The sequence below is a fragment of the Ursus americanus genome, chromosome 23 (assembly GCF_024610735.1).
Source record: "Ursus americanus isolate L20-20 chromosome 23, mUrsAme1.1.p, whole genome shotgun sequence".
Taxonomy (NCBI): domain Eukaryota; kingdom Metazoa; phylum Chordata; class Mammalia; order Carnivora; family Ursidae; genus Ursus; species Ursus americanus.
Window position 1 is genome coordinate 14,659,562 of NC_142149.1, and position 20,250 is coordinate 14,679,811.

Below are 20,250 nucleotides of genomic sequence, written 5' to 3' on the forward strand. Positions count from 1 at the left end.
CCCTTCTACTGCACCAGGAGGGGAGGTCTGCACTGCACACAGCTCTCTCACCAGCTGCTGCCAGGGACTCCCTGCAAGTCACCTCGTCCTTTCAACACTCTCTCGAACCCCTCTCCTCTCCGAGGAATAGGGCTCCCCTCCCCTTGCCAAGGCATTAGGCACCCTCTATCTGCACTACCCATGTCATCTGCAACAGGAGTTGGCTTCCCCACATCCCCTTGGCACCTCCTTCAATCCCCTTTTCAGCTGACTTTGCACCTCCCTTCTTCATGAGCATGCTCAGATCTCTAGCTTACAGTCTTGACCTTACTTTTTGCCTTTCCTGTAAGCCACTAACCGACCTCTGTTTTTCTTTCACAGCCAAACTCCTTGAAAGAACTGACTGCCTCAGCTCCCCCACCACCCATTCCTTAGGGGCTGCAATCTGGCTTGCCTCACTGTGGGACTGCAGTGGCAAGACAAGGAGCGAGATGGAGTAGGAACAGAGGCAAAGGCACTTAATGAGATGCATTAGACCCAACAGGAGTCAGAATGTGGCAGGGACAAGTCCTGCATTTGAGGCTTGGCTGGGTGGCTTAAGGGCACCACCCTACATATTATGGGAAAAATGGTGCTTGAGCTCGGCTTCAAAGGTGGACGGAATTTCTACAGGCAAAGATATAAGGAAGGGCATCGTCACGTAGGGAAATTCCATCTGCCTTGTCTGAAGATCTCCCCATGGGGTCTTTCTTTTGGGTTAACTTATTACCTAGTTGTTGTTTTTGCTTGTTGCTTGTTTTCTTTTTTAGCATGAACTAGTTTAACAGACTAATTGGCTTGAAAAAAATTAAAATTCAAGGTATGTATATTATGATGGGGAAAACAAAAAGCAAACAGGACAGGTGGTTTCAAACAGTTGGAAACCTATCATATGAAAGATGTTATCTATGTATCTGTGTTGGTCAAGACAGCAGTACCAGACTCACTGGGTAAAGTGAGGGAAGGCAGATTTTCAATTCAATATAAGGAAGAAGTTCAAAGAAACAGCATGGATTGAGCTACCTTGCACTTCCCCATCACTGAAAATAGCGCCATGGGGGGGCTGAATGACCCACATGTTGCCATCTCTCACTAAATACTCACCGGTTCCTTCATGTTGGTGGGGGAGGAGGGCAACCCCCGACCCTTGCTCCTGCTGCTTGGGAGTTGAATCACTAAGGCCTCTCTTTTGACCCCGATTCTACTGCAAGGACTTCTCCTCGTGCCTGATACTTAAACCCTGACTCTCCCTTCTTCCTGCTTTCTTCTACTTCCAGAAGGCCTTACACTGTACCGTCACAGCAGCCACTCAAGACATTTGTGGATGAAAACGACAAGTTGTGTCTCTTACCCTTTCCAACCTGGCTGGTACCATGTAAGGCCCCCTCCCACCCTCTCCTGTTTTTCTAGTCACTCCTTTCCTGTGTCCTCTGCAGGTTCATCCTCCTCTAATTGGCCACGAAATGTCTGGGTTCCCAAGGCTCAGCCCTCGGCCTCTTCTTACTCTGCAGTCTCTGCCTAGGGCCTCTCATCTGGACCTGAGGCTTCAACTGGACAATTTCTAATTTTTTTTCTAGTCCTGATTTCCTCCCCTTTGAGCTGAAGACCTGTATATCTATCTACCTGTCCATTTGATAGGTCCTCTTAGCTGTCTCAAAGGCACCTCCAATTCAACCTGTCTAAAAACATCAGGTCTGCCTCTTCTCAGCACGGGAAACCAGGCTCTCATCTCTCATTCCTGTTTTAGTGAAAGGCAATGCCATTTATCCAGATCCATAAACCAGTAACTTATCCCCTGCCCTTCCAACACTCACAAAGTGAATCAAATACCACAGTAGTTCTTAAACTTCTTAGAACCCTTTTACACTTTAAAAATCAAGAACACTGAAGAGTTTTCATTAAGCGGGTTATATCAATTGATATTCACTGTATTAGAAATTAAAGCTCAAAAATTTTGAAAACACAATAATACACAAGCACACATTCCATTAGCCATCAGAGCAATGACATCACCTCAGTCAGGTAACCTCTGGCAAACTCCACTCAGACTCATGAGAGAATAGAGTAAAAAGGCAAATCATAGACCTCCTGAAGGGATCTCAGGGACCTCCCCACCCCCGCCTCAAGTCCCCAGACTACACTTTGAGAACTAAGCAACACCGTGTTTTGTTGGTTTTACCTTCTAAATGTCTCAAATCCACCTGTGCTTTCCTCTCTCCACTACTCCACTAGCCTAATCCAAACTTCTGTGTTCTTCACCTGGACCAAACTACATTAGCCTAACATGGTTCCCCCTTTGGTCCGTTCTTGCTCCCCAGCAATCTGTTCTCCACACTGTAGCTACAGCAATCTTTTCAAAACACAAATCTGAGTATGTCATACCACCTATTCCTATTCACCTTAAAAGCCAGAAAGTGGATTTTCACTGCTTTCAACATTAAGCATCAAAACCTTCATCACGGACCACAAGGCTCTGCCTCCCTCCCTGGCCTCGGGCCCACTGCTCCCGTCTCTCCAGCCTCAGGGCTTCTTTCTGTCTCAATCACACCATACTCCCCTCAGCCATCAGGCCTTCACACATGTAGCTCTCTCTACCCAGCACTCTCTTCCCTGCTTCCCCTTTGCATCATTCACGCTCTGGATCATAGGCTAAGGCTCTCCTGGCCCCGAAACTAGGATGCATCCCTCCATTACACATGCTCACAGCACCATACACCCTTCAGTCACAGCCTATAAATTATACATTAATCTCATCAGGACAAGTGTTTGTCTTCCCATGCAGCTGTAAGAGCCACAGGGGCAGGAGCAAGGTCTTTTTTGCTTTCCATGTTTCTGGCACACAGCTGATACGTGGCCAATTAAATCTTAAGTGAATAAATGAATGAACAAAAATGCAGTTTGATAGGGAGAGAAAAAAGACAATAAGATAATGTGATAAGCATTGTAACAGAGATGGGCATTAGGGACCAACATTTTCAGTGGCTTCCCACTGCCCACCAAACAAGCCCAAGGGCAGTCCAGGCTCTTTAGGGATGGCCCAGGCATCCTTTCTCAGCTTTCTTTATTCTCCTCCAAATGTATCAGCCAGTCTGAAGGACAAGGGAGATCTCCACAGGTAAACAGTCAAAAAGTCCTCTCCCGTCATCCTTACCTATGGAAATCCCCTACAATCTCTAAAGATCTAGTTCAAATAGCTCCTCCACGGAATGTATGTCCCAAGTCATTCCAGTTAGAAATAACCTCTGCCATTTCTCAGCTCTATGGAAAGGCTGGCAGGCTCCGCCCACCTCTTCCGTCATGTCCACCACACTCCACACCACTCGGGGTTCTCCGAACCCACCACCTTTTGTGATGGTGTCTGGCAGGTGCCCCTTCCTGTGCCTGGAATATCTCTATGCTCGGTAAATCTTTCCTTCCTGTGGTAGCTCTGATGTTTCCTCTTCTGTGGAAGCACTTCTCCAAAGTCCTGGGCCGAGTTGGTTATTGCCTCCTCCCACCCCACCCTGCCCTCTACTGTTGCCCCCATCCCAGCTCAATGGCTGGTACATACTGCTTGCTGAACGAAGGAACCCAGGATCTACGTGTGCTAGGAGGCTGCGCTGGCCATTCTCTAGATACACAGGATCTACTTCACAGAAATCCTATTCCTCAGCATTCTCAGACAAGGAAATTCCATCTATGGCTCCTCCCAACAATGGCCCAGCATTTGGCCCCCGCCTCTACACACAAATCACAGGCTCTTGCTTAGGAGCAGGCCCAGTCACGGCCCCATGTCAATCCTCATTGCTTACTGTACAAATGAACAATGCTGCCCTCCTCCAGCCCCTCAATCTCTCTGAGGGCTCTGGAACAGAGGCCGAGCTGGCAGAGCTTCCTAGGCTTCAGGGCACCTGGATTCCAGGGCCAGAGATGTTCCGGATAGGGCCTCCTTGCTGGGGTGTTGGCTCTCTCTCCTCTACCAGCTTATTGAAAACACAGCCACCAATTATCCACAATGTTAGAGAAACATGAAACTCAAATACAGACCTTCAGCTTGGCAACACTTACTACCAGTGTTTGCTCAAGTTCCAAAAATTACTCAGGCAAAGTCAGTGCCTCAGTAACACATTCTTCCTGCTACCTTCTCAGAAGGCTTGTCACTCACAGACAGGCTCAGCGGCAGGACTGACATTCAGAACTCCCCATGCTCAGCTCAAGATGTTCAGAGAGCAGTTCAGTTTGATGCAACTCTACCTGTGTGGATAGAACTTCTCTTCCTAGCAGCAGCAGGAGTCTCAGCAACGTTAGGGCAGTAGGTTCAACACAAATGTTTGATAAAGCCAGGTTTCCTGCTTGATACAAATTCCACAATTAAGGACGTGGGCTTCCCCTCAGACTCTGGGAAATGGGATCCAGACCAATTCTGGGTTATCTGGTATAACGCACAGACCTGACTTCGATTTCTTTCCTGGGGAGGCCTGGGGGCAGCTACGTAGTTTTCTTCCTAGTTAACCAATCATATATACTATGGCAACAGTCTCCTGTCCTTCCCAGACAACTTAAGTTTGAGTCTCCAAGATTTTCATTGGTCAACATCTTCCTCAAAGCATAAGGACTCCTCAGGAATCATAAGCAAGAGGTCTGAGGTCAAAACTCAAACCTCGACCTTACTCCTAACCTCATAAGTCCCCAGTTCTTTGGCGAAACAATGGTCAAAAATGAGAGCGGACTGTTTGCTGCTGGACGTCTTCAAGCAGATGTTTGAGGAGATCACTTTTTCAGACAAGTTTAAAAAGGAACTTGGTCACGCCATCACGTTGTTATACTGTAAGCTCCCTAAGAGTCAGGACACCATCCCAGTCATTTATCTACCCCTTCCCCCCCAAATAAAGGCATAGAGGATTATTTTGCACAGAGTAATAGTTTCTAAATGTTTGATGATGACTTTTTAATTAATAAATACTTGATTTTTAAAAAACGTGGGCAGATAAATTAGATGAGAGGGGAAAAAAGGGGTGAAATACTCACTGACAGAGAGATGCCTGCTTCTGGGCTCAGGGGGCTGGTAGATGGTATTGATATCTCCTGCAGACTGGGAAGCTTTGATCCGCACCTGCCTGGACACCCCGGAATGGGGAGAGGGACTGGTCTGTAAGAGAAGAGGAAAAAGGCTGAGCTAACTTTAGGCAGGCAGGTCAAGAAAGGCCGCTTGCCCTTCCCTAAGATTCTTTGTGCTCTTAGCTGCCTTGACACTTTTCTTTTTTTAGATGTATTTATTTATTTATTTATTTGAGAGAGAGAGAACACAAGCAGGGAGGAGGGGCAGATGAAGGGGGAGAAGCAGACCCGCTGCTGAGCAGGGAGCCCAACGCGGGGCTTGATCCCAGCTCCCTGGGATCATGAGCTGAACTGAAGGCAAAGGCTTAGCCAACTGAAGCCACCTAGGCGCCCATGCCTTCACACTTTCAGTACTCGAGGTACCCAGCCTTCCTCCCAATCTCACTCCTCCATCTGTCTTGGCAAACCACTATTTCCTCATGGTAGTTTTACAGCTTCAGTGATACCTGAGCACTGAGACCCACTGCCCCAGTTTAACAGGTGCTGACCCAGGCATGGAGGAATAACAGGTTTTCCTATAATAATATGCCAAACAGAGAAGTGAGTTGTAAATACCCTCTCATAAAATTCTCCAGAGAGCTTGGGGAAAATAGCAGGAAATTATTTCGGCAGCGAGATCACCTGCCGAGTGGGGGTCAGAATAGAGAATGACAGCAACCTCCCTGACCAGCAGAACTCTGGTTGATAAACATGTATTTCTAAAAGCAGCTTGATGTGCTGCTTCTACCCCAACCACAATCACTCCCCCCAGATTAAGGCAAAATCTCAGTTGCTTAGTATCACCAGGGTTTACATGCAAAATCACCTCAAGGTTGTATTGATCTGGGAAAGGCTACCATAGGTACCATTCTGCCAGAGGTTAAGGACCTCAGAATGAGGTCAGCAACTTTACCACATGTACCCTCACTTTTGCACTGTTCTAGTCAAACCACCAAGTGAGCCTAGAAAAAAATCAAAGCAACAAAGGGGGCACTTGCACTGAGAAAGCTGAAGACCGAAGGTGAGCGGTGAGCAAGTGATGTCGGGATGCGATCATAAGCACGTGGAGCACTACAGAGAGTGGGAATGGGAGGTCAGGAGTGCTAAATAACTTGGGGCCAAGTTTCAACTTGCTTCTCTAGCTCTTCTACCTCATATAAGAAAAAAAGTCCGACCTAAACAAACTATATCCTGTCCTCCAGGAAAAAGGCTTCCCACTCTCAGGGTTGAACTCAGCTGCCAAGCAGCCTCCTCTGGCCTCTCCACGCCAGACTTTATCACATGCAGGGCTGTCTTTACAAACTGTCTTGCTCTAACGGGAAGTCAGAACCAAGGGGAAGTGGAATGTTCTTGCTGAAGCCTCCGATGTGCAATAGCTCTCTGCTGAGAGTCAGAAAGGAAAAAACAGTCAAAGCCACATTCTGGGGAAGCAGGCCAGTGAAGGGCACAGAAAGGCCATAGCCCTGCAGTCGGAAAGAGAAGAGCCACATGATGAGCCCCCTGAGGACACCTGCTTGCACAATTCTTTTTTCACATAGTGAGAATTCCATAAATCTTGGCAATGTGAATTTGAAATGTACCAAAGAACATACGCTATAAACTCAATTTTAAACTCTAAGACCTGAGACAAGAAAGTAGGTTCCACAGCCCGCACAGGCATTGGTTTGTAGAAGAAAAGGCTTTAGTTATGGCAACAGGTTGGAAAACAGAAGAAGGGAATCAGTGGAGGTTTCAAAGCAGGGCTTCTTATACCTTAATGTGCAAAAATTACCTGGGGCCTTGTTAAAACACAGATTCTGACTCAGTAGGTCTGGGATGGGGTTGAGAATCTGCATTTCTTTTCTTAAGATTTTATTTATTTACTTGACAGAGAGCGGGAGAGAGAGTGAGGGAAAGCACCAACAACGGGAGCAGCAGAGGGAGAGGGAGAAGCAGACTACCCACTGAGCAGGAAGCCTGATACAGGGCTCGATCCCAGGACCCCAGGATCATGGCCTAAGCCGAAGGCAGACACTTAACCAACTGAGCCACCCAGGCAGCCCTAAGATTTTATTTTTAAGGTAATCTCTACACCCAATGTGGGGCTTGAACCTACAACCCCAAGACCAAGAGTTGCATGCTCTACCGACTGAGCAAGTCAGCCAGGCGCCCTGAGAATCTGTATTTCTAACAAGCTTCCAGGTGTGCTGATGCTGCTGGTCCATGGACCACACTTTGAGCGGCAAGGTCTTAGCAGGAGAGTCATTCTTCAATTTAAGGTCACGGTTCTCAACCCCATTAGAGCTGCCTATGTGGCTTCAGACACCTCACACCACCTATAACAGAATCTCTGGGGACGGGGCCCAAGGACTGGTATTTTTTAAATCTCCCCAAGTGTTTGTAATATTCAGTCAAGTCTGAAAACCTTGATTCAAGGGGATAAAAGAGAATGGCACGGTAAACAAAAATGAGGTTCACCCAAGGATTCAGGGAACTTTGAACACGACTTAGAAGTGGGAAAGAGAGGGGACACCTAGATGGCTCAGCTGATTAAGCATCTGCCTTCAGCTCAGGTCATGATCCCAGGATCCTGGGATCGCTCTTTACTCAGCAGGGAGCCTGCTTCTCCCTCTGCCTGCCGCTCCCCCTGCTTGTACTCCCTCTCTCGCTCTCTCTGGCAAATAAATAAATAGAATCTTTAAAAAAAAAAAAAAAGACGTGGGAAAGAGAGGAAGGAGGAAGGTGGGGCTAGGAAAAACAAAAGGGGACTGTAGTGGAGTAAAGAGAGCCCGCAAGTATAAAGTGTGGCCAACTGTTCTAAAGATAGCAAACAGAAGGTGGCATTTGACTACTCAATGTAAACCTCACTGAAGGACTCCACAGGTAGCAGTGTGTGTGGCTGACACAAACAACATGAAAAATTACCAGGGAACCACGTCCATAAAGATCGAAGTGACTGGAAGCTAGGAGATCAGCAGAAAAAGCGGTCACAAGAGTGGACTCACAAATTATCTTGATGAAAGATTTGCTGGTATGAGACGAAATGAACAAGTGGATTCAACTCTGCAGGGGGTAGAGGGGTGTGTGTGTGTGTGTGTGTGTGTGTGTGTGTGTGTGTGTTTGCTTCAGTTTGGTTCACGGGAATGTAAGGTGAGAAACGGTCCCCTGGATCTCACCAGTCCTCTGCTTCAAGGATGACACCAAGAGACTTTGCACAGAAGACTACAATAGTTATGACAGTTGTGTTTTCTTCTTTTAAGATAACCCCCAATATTTAAAGAGTTCATCCAGATTGAGATAAGGCAACTAAATCTGTATTTTCATTATCTGTACTCTTCAGTGCCTCCTAGACTTTGATTGCATATATACAGCTCAGAGTGCCTTTCTGGACGAAAGAATTCCAGGCTTTTTTGGCTATTCACATATAAAAGTGACCCCAACCCCTTGAAAATGTCGTCTTCCCTTGGACGTTTTCTAGCTCAGTTACCCTTTGAACTGTGGGAAAGAGAATGACACAACATCTCACAACTTCTCCCCATGGGCAGGCAACGTTATACTTTCTGTTCTGCTTCTGATAAACTGTGGAGGAACCCAGGAGAGGTCTTCCAAGGACTATAATAATTCTAAGACCCCTTTCTGGGAGGGTAACTCATAGGTACTGAACTACAAGTCAGAACATCTGGATTCTAGACCAGCTCTGTCACCACTGACCACTTCGCCGCGGGCAAGTGACCCTAAGTCTCGGTTTCCTCAGGTATAGACTGGCGAGAACAGATGCCTGCCCTGGACCTCTCAAAGTTGCAAGAAACACATGAGAGACAAAAGCACTTATACACGTAAGGTGTTATGTTTAAACAGGGGCCAGACTGAAGCTATTGTATTCAATGATTTTGGTCCTACCTTCCTGCACTTGTCCCATTATTTGAGTAAGACCAAAAAGAATTAATTATTCTTTAAATTATCCTTGATGTTTTGAACTTAAATAATAGACAAGACAGCATCAAACTGCTTTAATGGGATATTTAGGAAGTGGGCAACATTTAGATGAGAAGATTAGAAGTTTACTTTTGTAAGGGAGAAACTGAGGTAACAAAACAAAATGTCATATTCAATTTAAGGTGGCTGGGTATTCAGTTTTTATCATATTCAGATATAAGTGACAAAAGAATGTAAGCTTGAGATTATTTTAAGATAGTGGAAAATCTGGGTCTAGAAAGTTATAAGAAGGTCAAGAGCAGAAAGATAAACTAAGAGTTAAATGCACACATGCTTGGAGAAGTCTGTAATAGGAATAAACTAAAAGTTCACGGCCCAATGCACAGCCTAAGGCAGTAAGAACTACTGAAGAAGATGATGAAGCATCTTTAAAATGGCAGGAGCAGGGGCGCCTGGGTGGCGCAGCGGTTAACCGTCTGCCTTCGGCTCAGGGCGTGATCCCGGCGTTATGGGATCGAGCCCCACATCAGGCTCCTCCACTATGAGCCTGCTTCGTCCTCTCCCACTCCCCCTGCTTGTGTTCCCTCTCTCACTGGCTCTTTCCTGTCGAATAAATAAATAAAATCTTTAAAATAAAATAAAATAAAATAAAATAAAATAAAATGGCAGGAGTAAGCAAGGCTAGAAAGAGGGTCTTCAGATTAAAGGGCTCTGTGATGACCAAACTCCAGGAGTTCTCAGGTAAGAACAATATTGAAGCCTAAGACATGGCGCTGGCCAGGAGAGGTAGGAGCAGTATGACATAACCCTTGGTGAGGGGTAAAGACACAGGAAAGATTAGAAGCTGTCATAGAAGGATCAGGAGAAAAGGAATTCAGAGAGAAGAAAAAGATCGCACATTTAAAAACAGGAATAAGAAAGGAAGTGAAGGTGTGAGTAGTAACAAAAGGTGGATGAGGCAACATTTTTTTAGCAAAAAATGGAAGAAACTCAGTAGAGAAACTAAGGGGCTGCCAGTTACCAGCTGGAGATGAAGCAGGGCGCTCCGGTATCCTGGAGCAGTGCACTCAAGTATGCTATGTGTGGCGGGTACCCAGCAACAACCAATGGCGTCATAATCCTCAACGAGATAATACAGCAACGGAAAATAACTCTTTACAGACTTTTACAGCAATTTGGTAGAGTGACTTTCTGTCTACCAACTCTAACAATAAGAACTGTAGTCTTATATTTTGTACATCCCTCATTTATTTTTCCATTTCATTTTTCAGTTTTTGTGTTTTAAAAAGAATTGGTCCATAGCAGACTAGAAATTGGAAGAATAAAACTGATATTTCATCACAGAGGGTTAGAGAAGCACTGTTCTGGGGGTGGGATTCCTGAGCACACAGTAAGTCTGGATCACGATACTTGTAGCTTATTAAGAAGCCTGAAGTGGGGTAAAACTTCCAAATGCAACAACTAGTGGGCCATTACTAAGCAACCTATCAACTAGCGTGCACATTATATCCAATGACTAAAGGAACAGGGAATAATCAAGATGGCCTCAGTAAAGACACTGATGACACTGTAGCAGGTAAATCAAGCTAGATCCTAAAAACAAGGTGATAGCCATGGCAAAGAGCAATAGGGAAGAACTGCAGAATGGGGGGAGTATGTGGAAAGATGAGACTGGGGAGTTGGAAAGAAGGGCAGTTGGGGATAAACCCTGAATGCTAGGCTACATTTAGATCCTCTACAATAGGAAATAAAGAACGACTATAAGGAGCAGGTGAGTAACTTGAACAGAGAAATAAAATAATAAAATATGTATTGTATTTCAGAATACTTCCCAAAACATATTCAGAAAAAAGACACATCTGGGACAGAGAAGACCAGTCCTCAATCAAAAGGACATTTCTGTAATATTAGAAAATGTCTTCTTTATTATAAGGCCTCCTAACTGCATTCGCCGGTGCCTCCATCTAATCAGTAGGACAGCCTGATCCCAATACGTCTCTTTAAAAATAAATGGTCAGGAGGTGCCTGGGTGGCTCAGTCGGTTAAGCATTGCTTTTGTCTCAGGTCATGGTCTTAGGGTCCTGGGATCGAGCCCTGCATCGGGCTCCCTGCTCAGTGGGGAGTCTGCTTCTCCCTCTCTATCTGCTTCTCCCCCACTCGTGCTCTCTCTTCTCTCTCTCAAATAATAACAAAAAATATCTTTAAATAGTTAAATAAATAAATGGTCAATATGAGCACCATTCCATCTAAACTCTGTCCTGGTATGGTGCGTTCACTGTCCTCATGCAGCAATGTCAGCTCTCCACAGCTGGCTGTATTCAAACATAAGGACAGGAAAGAGTGCCAAGGAACCTTTAAGAACATGAATCTCAAGAAAACTGGTGCAGGAACTGGTGATTAGAACATAGACCCCGGGGGTGCCTGGGTGGCTCAGTCGGTTAAGCATCTGCGTTCAGCTCAGGTCATGATCTCGGGGTCCTAGGATTAAGCCCTACACTGGGCTCCCTGCTCAGTGGGGAGTCTGCTTCTCCCTCTCTCTCTGCCTCTGCCCCTCACTCATGCTCTCTCTCTCAAATAAGTAAAATCTTAAAAAAAAAAAAAAAAAGAAGACAGATCCAGATTGCAATCATTCTTGTGAAATGTAGATCTTCAGAGACCTTTTAGGAGAAGCAGCTACATAAGGGATAATTCCTCACTTCTGATGGCTCCTGTCGATTGCCCACAATTTGGTAAGGCAGCAGCTGGTAAATTACAAGAGGTCCTCCATTCCATGGCCTCTTTTCCATTGAACAGAAGGAAAAGTTTGTTTCCTACATGTGTCACAAGACACAGGCCTGGTTGCTGAGGAGTTGTGAGAGGTTTACATGATAGTCTCAAAACCTTGGCAGCCTTTGCTAATCAGCATCTCCACCCTAATCAAATCTCTCTTGTTGGGGTCCAAATCAAATTGAAATAACATAAATATAGAGAAAAAAAACTTTCTCTTTTATCATATATGTTTTCCTTCCTTCCATGCCACAAACCAAGTAACCTTTAGCTGCAACTTTAACATGGATGATTTGACTTCGCAGCGAAATCACATGCAAAATGCTACCTGGCCAATGACATAATGGGCTGGGCTGCACTTATGTGCTTGCTTCATTTTTTAAAATTTTATTTATTTATTTTTAGAAAGAGAGAAATGGGGGGCAGAGGGAGAGACAGAATCCCAAGCAGACTCCCTGCTAAGCAGGGAGTCCGTTGCCCCAGGGCCCCGAGATCATGACCTGAACTGAAATCAAGAGTCAGACGTCCAACTGACTGAGCCACCCAGGCGCCCCCTTACGTGCTTGCTTTAATAGCAGCACAAATTTCAGTCAAGTAAGCCAGGTAAACTCCTGAAAGACAGCAAGTTTTGTCTTCAGCTGCCAGGTCATCACAGGTGCTACTTACATGGTTTCTGTCCTGGGACAGCAGCAATATCCTAAGGCTTTTCATGCTGGAGCTTCTGTCTAATATGTCAATTGCTTTATCAAGATCATCTTGGTTCTTCAGCAGGATGGAGAGCTGTGACACAGGACACAGAAAAAGAGAATCATATAAAAGAAAAGTCATTAGTTTCTAAAAAATAAGCAAAATACACAACAAAAATAAAAGATTGAAGGAAAACAATCTCATTGGATACTATGGGGTCTTAAAACTAATTGAAACCACATAGATATTTTCTTTTTCTTTTCCTTAAGTGCAACTATCACCATAATTCAATTTTAAAACATTTCCATTTTTCCAAAAAGATCTTGTGCCCATTTGTAGTCATTCCCTCTTCCCCTCTGTAGCCCCAGGCAATCACTAATGTATTTTCTGTCTCTATAGATTTGCCTCTTTTGGGGGCACCGAGGTGGCTCAGTAGGTTAAGTGTCTGCCTTTGGCTCAGGTCATGATCTCAGAGTCCTGGGATCGAGTCCCGCATTGGGCTCCCTGCTCAACAGGGAGTTTGCTTCTCCCTCTCCCTTTCCCCCTCCCCACTGCTCATGCTCTCTGTCTCTCTCTCCCTCTCTGTCTCAAATAAATACATAAAATCTTTACTTATTTTTCTTAATTATCTTTTAAGGAATTTATTTCTTTAAAATAAAAGAAGTAGGCTTTAACTTAAACTACAATTTTGTAAATGTATGGTATGAGTCTAGATATTCAGAATATATAAAGAACTCTTACAACTCAACAGTAAGAAGACAAATAATCCCGTTCTTTTAACGGGAAAAGGATTTGAACAGACATTATCCAAAAAAGATAGACAAACGGCTAATAAGCCCTGAGAAGATGCTCCATGTCATAGGCATTAGGGAAATGCAAATCAAAACCACAATGAGATACCACTTCACACCTACTAGGATGGCTATAATTTAAAAAACAAACAAAAACCCAGAAAATAACAAGTGTTGGTGAGGACGTAGAAAAATTACAACTTTCCTACATCGCTGGTAGGAATGTAAAATATACATAGAGTTACCATAAGACAACAGTTCCGCTCCTAGGTATCTACTCCGGAGAACTGAAAACACATGTGCAATGAAAATATGTCCACAAATGTTTATAGCATATGACTTAGTGCATATGAAAATCTGTCCACAAATGTTTATAGCAGCATTATTCATAATAGCCAAAAGGCGAATTCAAGTATCTACCAACAGACAGATGGATGCACAAAATGTGGTTTAGCCAAATAATAGAATATTATTATCTTGAAAACATAATGCTAAGTGAAAGAAGCCAAACACAAAAGGCCATGTACTGTATGACTCCATGTATATGAAATGTTCAGAATAGGCAAATCCAGAGAGACGGAAAGTAAATTTGTGTTTGCCTGCCAGGGGCTGGGAAGAGAAAAGGATAGGAAGTTACTGCTAATGGGTACATGTAGGCCTTTTCTTTGGGGTAACTGGAATTAGTAGTGTTGGTCATACAACTCTGTAAATATACTAAAAACCTTTGAATTGTCCACTTAAAAGGGTAAATCTTATGGTAGGTGAATTATACCTCAGTAAAGCTATTACAAAAAGATAAACATAAGGTAAAATCTCAACAGATTTCTCATTTGTGGCTCCCAAACCCTGACATGGCAAGGTTCGGGGGCAAAGGAAAGAAAAAGAGGTTGAGGGATTTTAAATTAATAAAATGTAAATAGTCAACTCTTGGTCACTGACGTTAGCAGAGTATGGAAAGACATCTGTAATCTAAAATAATTAATGACAATTATTTATGCTTGGCTTTAGAATTAATATCTGCATAAATATTTGAAAAAATGAAAGACTAACATTCTGGGCAGTCACTTTATTGGCAAAAGAGTTTGAAGATGGATTTTGGGACATGTGGAATTCTTAATGGAAACAGAAATGAGTACTAAGTCATTCAGAAAAGTCTTTACTAACTGAGGAACACCTTCTTTAATGCTGATTAGCTGCTTACTCTAGCCTCGCTTTCTTATTCAGTGACTGAAGCTTGAGCCGCAATTTTTTAAAGTTCTATACATTTGACATTTATATCTTTTGGGTTCTCACATCCTGTATTTTTTTTTTTTTTTTTTTTTTTTTGAGAGAGAGCGAGCACGCACATGTGAGGTGGGGGAGAAAGAGCGAGGATTTTAAGCAGGCTCCACTCCCAGCATGGAGACTGACGCAGGGCTCGATCTCACAACCCTGAGATCATGACCTGAGCCAAAATCAAGAGTCGAACGCTTAACCCATTGAGCCACCAGGTGCCCCTCATATCCCATATTTCAAATGTTCTAGTTTACATACTTTAAAATACTTATATCAGCATTACTTATTAACTATAGAGTTAGTGGCTTATTTTCCAAATTTGCTGTATTTCTAAAATTTGTCCAAAACACAAAAGACCAGATGGTCTTATTTTTGTTAGCTATATAGCAATATATCCAATTGTAGTTGTACATTTTGTGTAAAGGGGACCAGGGAGTTTTTAGCCAACAAATCTCAGCTTCTATAGATTTCAGCCCCCAAACTATGGAAGAAGTGCCTTTTTAAATCCCCCTTGAGATGAAGGGTTTTGCTTATTTTGTTAAATACAGCTGACACATAATGTTACATTAATATCAGGTGTACAACACAGTGACTCAACAAGTCCATAAGTTATGCTGGGCTGACCACAAGTGTAGCCACCATCTGTTGCCATACAGTACCACTGATGATATTCCCTATGCTGTACCTTTTTCTTTTTTTTAAAGATTTTATTTATTTATTTGACCGAGAGAGAGACAGCCAGCGAGAGAGGGAACACAAGCAGGGGGAGTGGGAGAGGAAGAAGCAGGCTCCCAGCAGAGGAGCCCAACGTGGGGCTCGATCTCAGAACGCCGGGATCACGCCCTGAGCTGAAGGCAGACACTCAACAACTGCGCCACCCAGGTGCCCCCCTATGCTGTACCTTTTATCCCCATGACTTACTCATTCCATAACTGGAAGCCTGTCTCTCCCTCCCCACTTCACCCATTTTGCCTATCCCTGTCCCCTGACCCCCCACCCCACCCCTCTGCTAGCCATCAGTTTGTTCTCTGTATTTATGGGTCTGTTTCTGCTTTTTGTTTATTTATTCTTTTGTTTGTGTTTTAAATTCTACATATAATTGAAATCATATGGTATTTGTCTTTCTCTGCCAGAGTTATTTCACTTAGCATAATACCCTCTAGGTCTATCTATGTTGTTGCAAATAGAAAATCTTTTTTATGGCTGAGTAATATTCCAGTGTGTGTGTGTGTGTGTGTGTGTGTGTGTATACCACATCTTATTTATCCATTCATCTACTGATGGACATTTGGGTTGCTTTATGGAGGAGATTCTTAACTCTTCAACCAATAAAACAAAACTACACAGTAAGAACCAGTTTCTCAAAGAGCCAGGATATTGCCTGGCTTTCCTGTCTTGCCCTCCAACTCAGTTCCCTCAAATGTACGCTCTTTACTAGGCACCAACACACTGCCTCTCACACTAATGCAAAGCACCAGCCCAAGCAGATTGTAGCCTCTCGAACGCTTCTTTGAGCTGGGAAAGCAGCCAAGTAACTGACATTCAAAAGAATCCCTTCCTGGGTGATATTCAAAGTATGAAAAAATAAGAACTAGAGGGGTGGGGACAGGAGAAGGAAGAGTTAAAGAAATCACTTAGGTAGGTGCTAACTTTAGAAACAAGCTACAGTTGGTAGTTAAACTCTGAGAGAAGAATCCATCAGTTATGACTGTCAATAAAGGAACTACCCACCAGTTTTCCACACCTCTCCAGCCCCTCCTAAACCTCTGCTTCTTGTTAAGGCTGTGCTGGAAAGAAAAAGATAAGCTACAAAACGTAAAGGAGATGATATAAGCCCTGGCCCTGGTACCATAGCTGATTCCACCATAGAGTATTAGAGCTACCAGCACAGAATGAGCAGGGGAATGGAAATGGCTACGTAATCTCCCATGTAGTAAAAACTACAAATCCCAGAATGATTGGAATTAAGAAAAGAGGCTCCAGGGGCGCCTGGGTGGCTCAGTCGTTAAGCGTCTGCCTTCGGCTCAGGGCGTGATCCCAGAGTCCTGGGATCGAGCCCCACATCAGGCTCCTCCGCTGGGAGCCTGCTTCTTCCTCTCCCACTCCCCCTGCTTGTGTTCCCTCTCTCACTGGCTGTCTCTCTCTGTCAAATAAATAAATAAAATCTTAAAAAAAAAAAAAAAAAAAAAAAAAGAAAAGAAAAGAGGCTCCAGAAAATGAAAACCTGCAGATGGTATTAGAGGAACAAACTCAAAAATCCTCAGTGAAGCAGGAAGAAAAAGGTAGTCAGCTGTCACCCCTCCTTGTCCCCACACCATCCATCTAGTTTCTTACCTCATTGTTCATGTAATGTAAATCAAGAGGCTGCCCAAACACTGTTGTCACCTTGTGTTCCACATCTTCATATCTCACAGGCCGGCTGAACGCTATAATTCTGAAAAGGAATAGGAAGTGTGGTTAATTGTGTATTTTAAAAGTTGGATTTGGAAAGCTAGGACTTCTGAGTGACATCTTCCTGTTCTTTTAAACATAGGATTCTCTTTTTCTCTTTCGCACAGCTTGCCTTTCTCTCTGTTTCTTTTCTTCTCCTATCTACCTTATTTTTTTCACCCTTCTTCTGAGCATCATAAGCATTGCTCAATCCCAACCACTGTTCTATCACTTCAGCTCAGATTTGTCAATGACAGTGCAGTATCGAAGCAGGACACCTGGATTTAAAAACTAGGTTCCAAACACTCCTGTTAGGAAGAAAACCTGGAAACTGGAGCAGCACTCCTGAAAAGATGGTCTTAACTCCTAAATAACTCACCTCCAGGACTTGAAAGGTCTTTTCCATTGCTGATGCCAGAGGAATCTCAATGCTAATTATCCTCAGAATTGAGATTTCCTACTTCAGAGTCAAAGGAATTCCCCTTGAGTTGGTTATACGCCCCAGTTTTCTTAACTAGTGACACGTGTGACCATATAAGTAGTGTGATATTGACAATTTTCTAGAGAGACTCATTAGATCAGTTCAAAGAACAATTTCTATAAATAGAGAGTAGAGTTAAGAACCTGTTCAAAGAGATGTTAAAATGATTTGTCAATTAGACATCAGAGCAAAATTTAAAAGTGGGGCTAGATGAAATATACAAAATGAATGAAACACAGAAGAATGAAATATACAAAAAATTGGCAAAATGTTGATAATGTTGAAGCTGCATTAAAAGTTCAGAAGGGTTCAGTATGATATTCTCTCTACTTTTGTGTGTATTTGAAATTTTCGTAATAAAAATTTTTAATGAATATATTAGGTTGAACTATAAGATATTGCTGGTAGTCAACAATTTTTGATATACAACAGCGGCAATTTCATATGGGTCCAACCCAATACTCGAAAACTTAAATCCTTAAGACAAAAATAAGCAAAGAGATAGAAGAAACAAGTGAGTATCAGAAAGAAACTCATATATATATTCCATACGTATACAGAAGAAAGTACAGGATTAAAAAACATTGGAGTGGGGAAGTTCTTCCTAAACATTACATAAAATACAGAAGACAAGAAGAAGACAGATTTGACAACAAAAATTCATAGATTTACTTATTTATTTTAGAGAGGGAGAGAAAGAGAGAGCATGCAATTTTGAGCAGGGGGATGGGCAGAGGGAGAGGGAGAGAATCCTGAGGCAGACTCCCTGCTGAGCACAAAGCCCAACACAGAGGGCTCCACCCCAGGAGCCTGAGATCATGACCTGAGCCAAAATCAAGAGTGGGACACTCAACTGACTTAGCCACCCAAGTGACCCCTGAGAACAAAAGTTTCAACTTCTGATAGCAAAATGAGCCACCAACAAAGTTGAAAAACAAATATCAAACTCGGAAAAAAACCATTGCAAAATCAATAAGAAAAAGACAAACAACCCAACAGAAACATAGGCAAAGGATATGATGACACAATTCAAAGAATTATGAATGGCTAATAAGCACATGAAGTTATGTTTAATGTGATGGGGGAAAATGCATACCAAAACTACCTTCATCTCTTGGCAGCCTAGACTGGATGAAATCTGACTAGTGCTTGGTAGAATAGCAGCACTCAGCCCTGGAGACTCTACAGCTCTTGCCCTCCTTGATGCTAAGCAGTGTGTGGTTCTTTTATATCTTCTCTGCTCCCCCAGAGTGGGAAGTAGTATAACCAGAGGAAGAAGCAATAAGCCACAGGAGAGAGGATCTAAGCCACTGGATTTTAATGGAACCTGACCAGATCATTTTTATAATGCTCTTCTGTGCCAGGCTGGCACAAATGAGTGGGCAGCAAAAAAGATTCCATCATCTAGAACTGTGCTCTTCAATATGGCAGCCACTAGCCATGTGTGGCTAGTTCAATTCAAATTAATTAAAATTACATTTTAAATTGGTTCCTCAGTCTAACTCAGCACACTGCAAATGCTCACTAGCCACATCTGACCAGTGGCTACCATACTGGACAACACAGGTATATAACATTTACATTATAGCAGAAAGTTCTTTTGGACACATTGATAGCATACTTCTATCAACCATAGTCTATCCTATCCTTCGCACAAAGCCTAACATCTCAGGAAGATAATTTCTCCATAACTTTTCCTTCATTCATCACCGCCTTTCATTTTTGGAAATTATATTGCTGAATATATTAGTTTATATCCCACCTGGAAATCCATCCATATTATAATCCTTATTTTTTTTCCCCCTCACATTTCCAAGGAATGACACTGTTAGATTCTATCTAGATATAGGTTATACAGATACAGGTATTTTCTGGAGTCTTTAAGAGAATGGCTTCCCATTAGTTCCTGATAGCAAATCATACCCCCTCCATCAGGACCCCAGCAACAGTCTTTCTGAATAAAGAAAAGAAGACCTTTTGGATGTCCCTAGCACACTGCTAGAAAAGGATCAGGCTCAGATAAATTCTCCTGCATTTGGTCTGGCGATGAGGCATTCAAAACCTCCAAAAGCAGCCCCAAAGTCAAGATCAGAAACCAGGACTTTCAGTTTTGGTAAGATCTAAGCTGCTGCCATCACACTGAGTAATAGGCATTTTTAGTTAGTGCTTCAAAGAGGGACCTAACACCTGTGACAACCACCCCAACCATTGTCTGACAGGAAGATTTTCAAAGGGAAGGAGTTCAAATCTATAGTCCTCCTCTTCTGCCCCCCGGGGCTAAAAGGAAAAAGCATTAGGAACCTGGTCCGTACCCTTCCAAAGTAAAGAGAAATAGAATGGATACCTGGCATAGATGAATGGAAAAAGTCACTATTTCTTTCCTCTTTTCTGTACACTCTAAATCTATAAGGCCCATAACATTTAGATAGATACTATCCATATTTCCCACAAAAAGTAGAGAAAGCTCACAATAATATTCTCTACAAAATCCTAAGACTTGAGACACATGAAAGCAGAGCTGACCGGCACAGAGCAGCTTGCACTTGGCTTCCCTGCACCAACTTTATAAAGTCCTCAATTCCACACATAGTACACAAACAGTGAAATGCCATGGCTCCTGAAAACAACTCTATAAAAAGAGAATGCACAGTTTTCAAAATCTTGATACCAACACTCTGCTGCTCAGGGCTTTGAACAGCCATTCCTGCCTGACCACCTTAAATATTTGTGGTTTCGATCTGGCAGCTTCTCTGAAACTAAACACATACACTTTCTCAGTGTAAGTCCGCTCACTGTAACTGCCTACCACTT

General features: G+C 43.2%; 1 protein-coding gene across 3 annotated transcripts in view; it reads right to left on the reverse strand.

The window, feature by feature from the left end:
- The window catches only part of MAP3K3 (mitogen-activated protein kinase kinase kinase 3), a 58,403-nt gene that overhangs the window by 14,950 nt on the left and 23,203 nt on the right, over positions 1–20,250 (reverse strand). For 2 of the 3 annotated variants that reach the window (XM_045813935.2, XM_045813936.2), the window contains 3 exons: positions 16,863–16,962; positions 12,442–12,555; positions 5,026–5,146 (listed from right to left, as the gene is read on the reverse strand). In XM_045813935.2, coding sequence (XP_045669891.1) covers positions 5,026–5,146; positions 12,442–12,555; positions 16,863–16,962 — 335 coding nt within the window. Of the gene's footprint in view, positions 1–5,025; positions 5,147–12,441; positions 12,556–16,862; positions 16,963–17,337; positions 17,917–20,250 lie in introns of those variants that run through there. The other variant, XM_087854223.1, reaches the window with a different exon arrangement.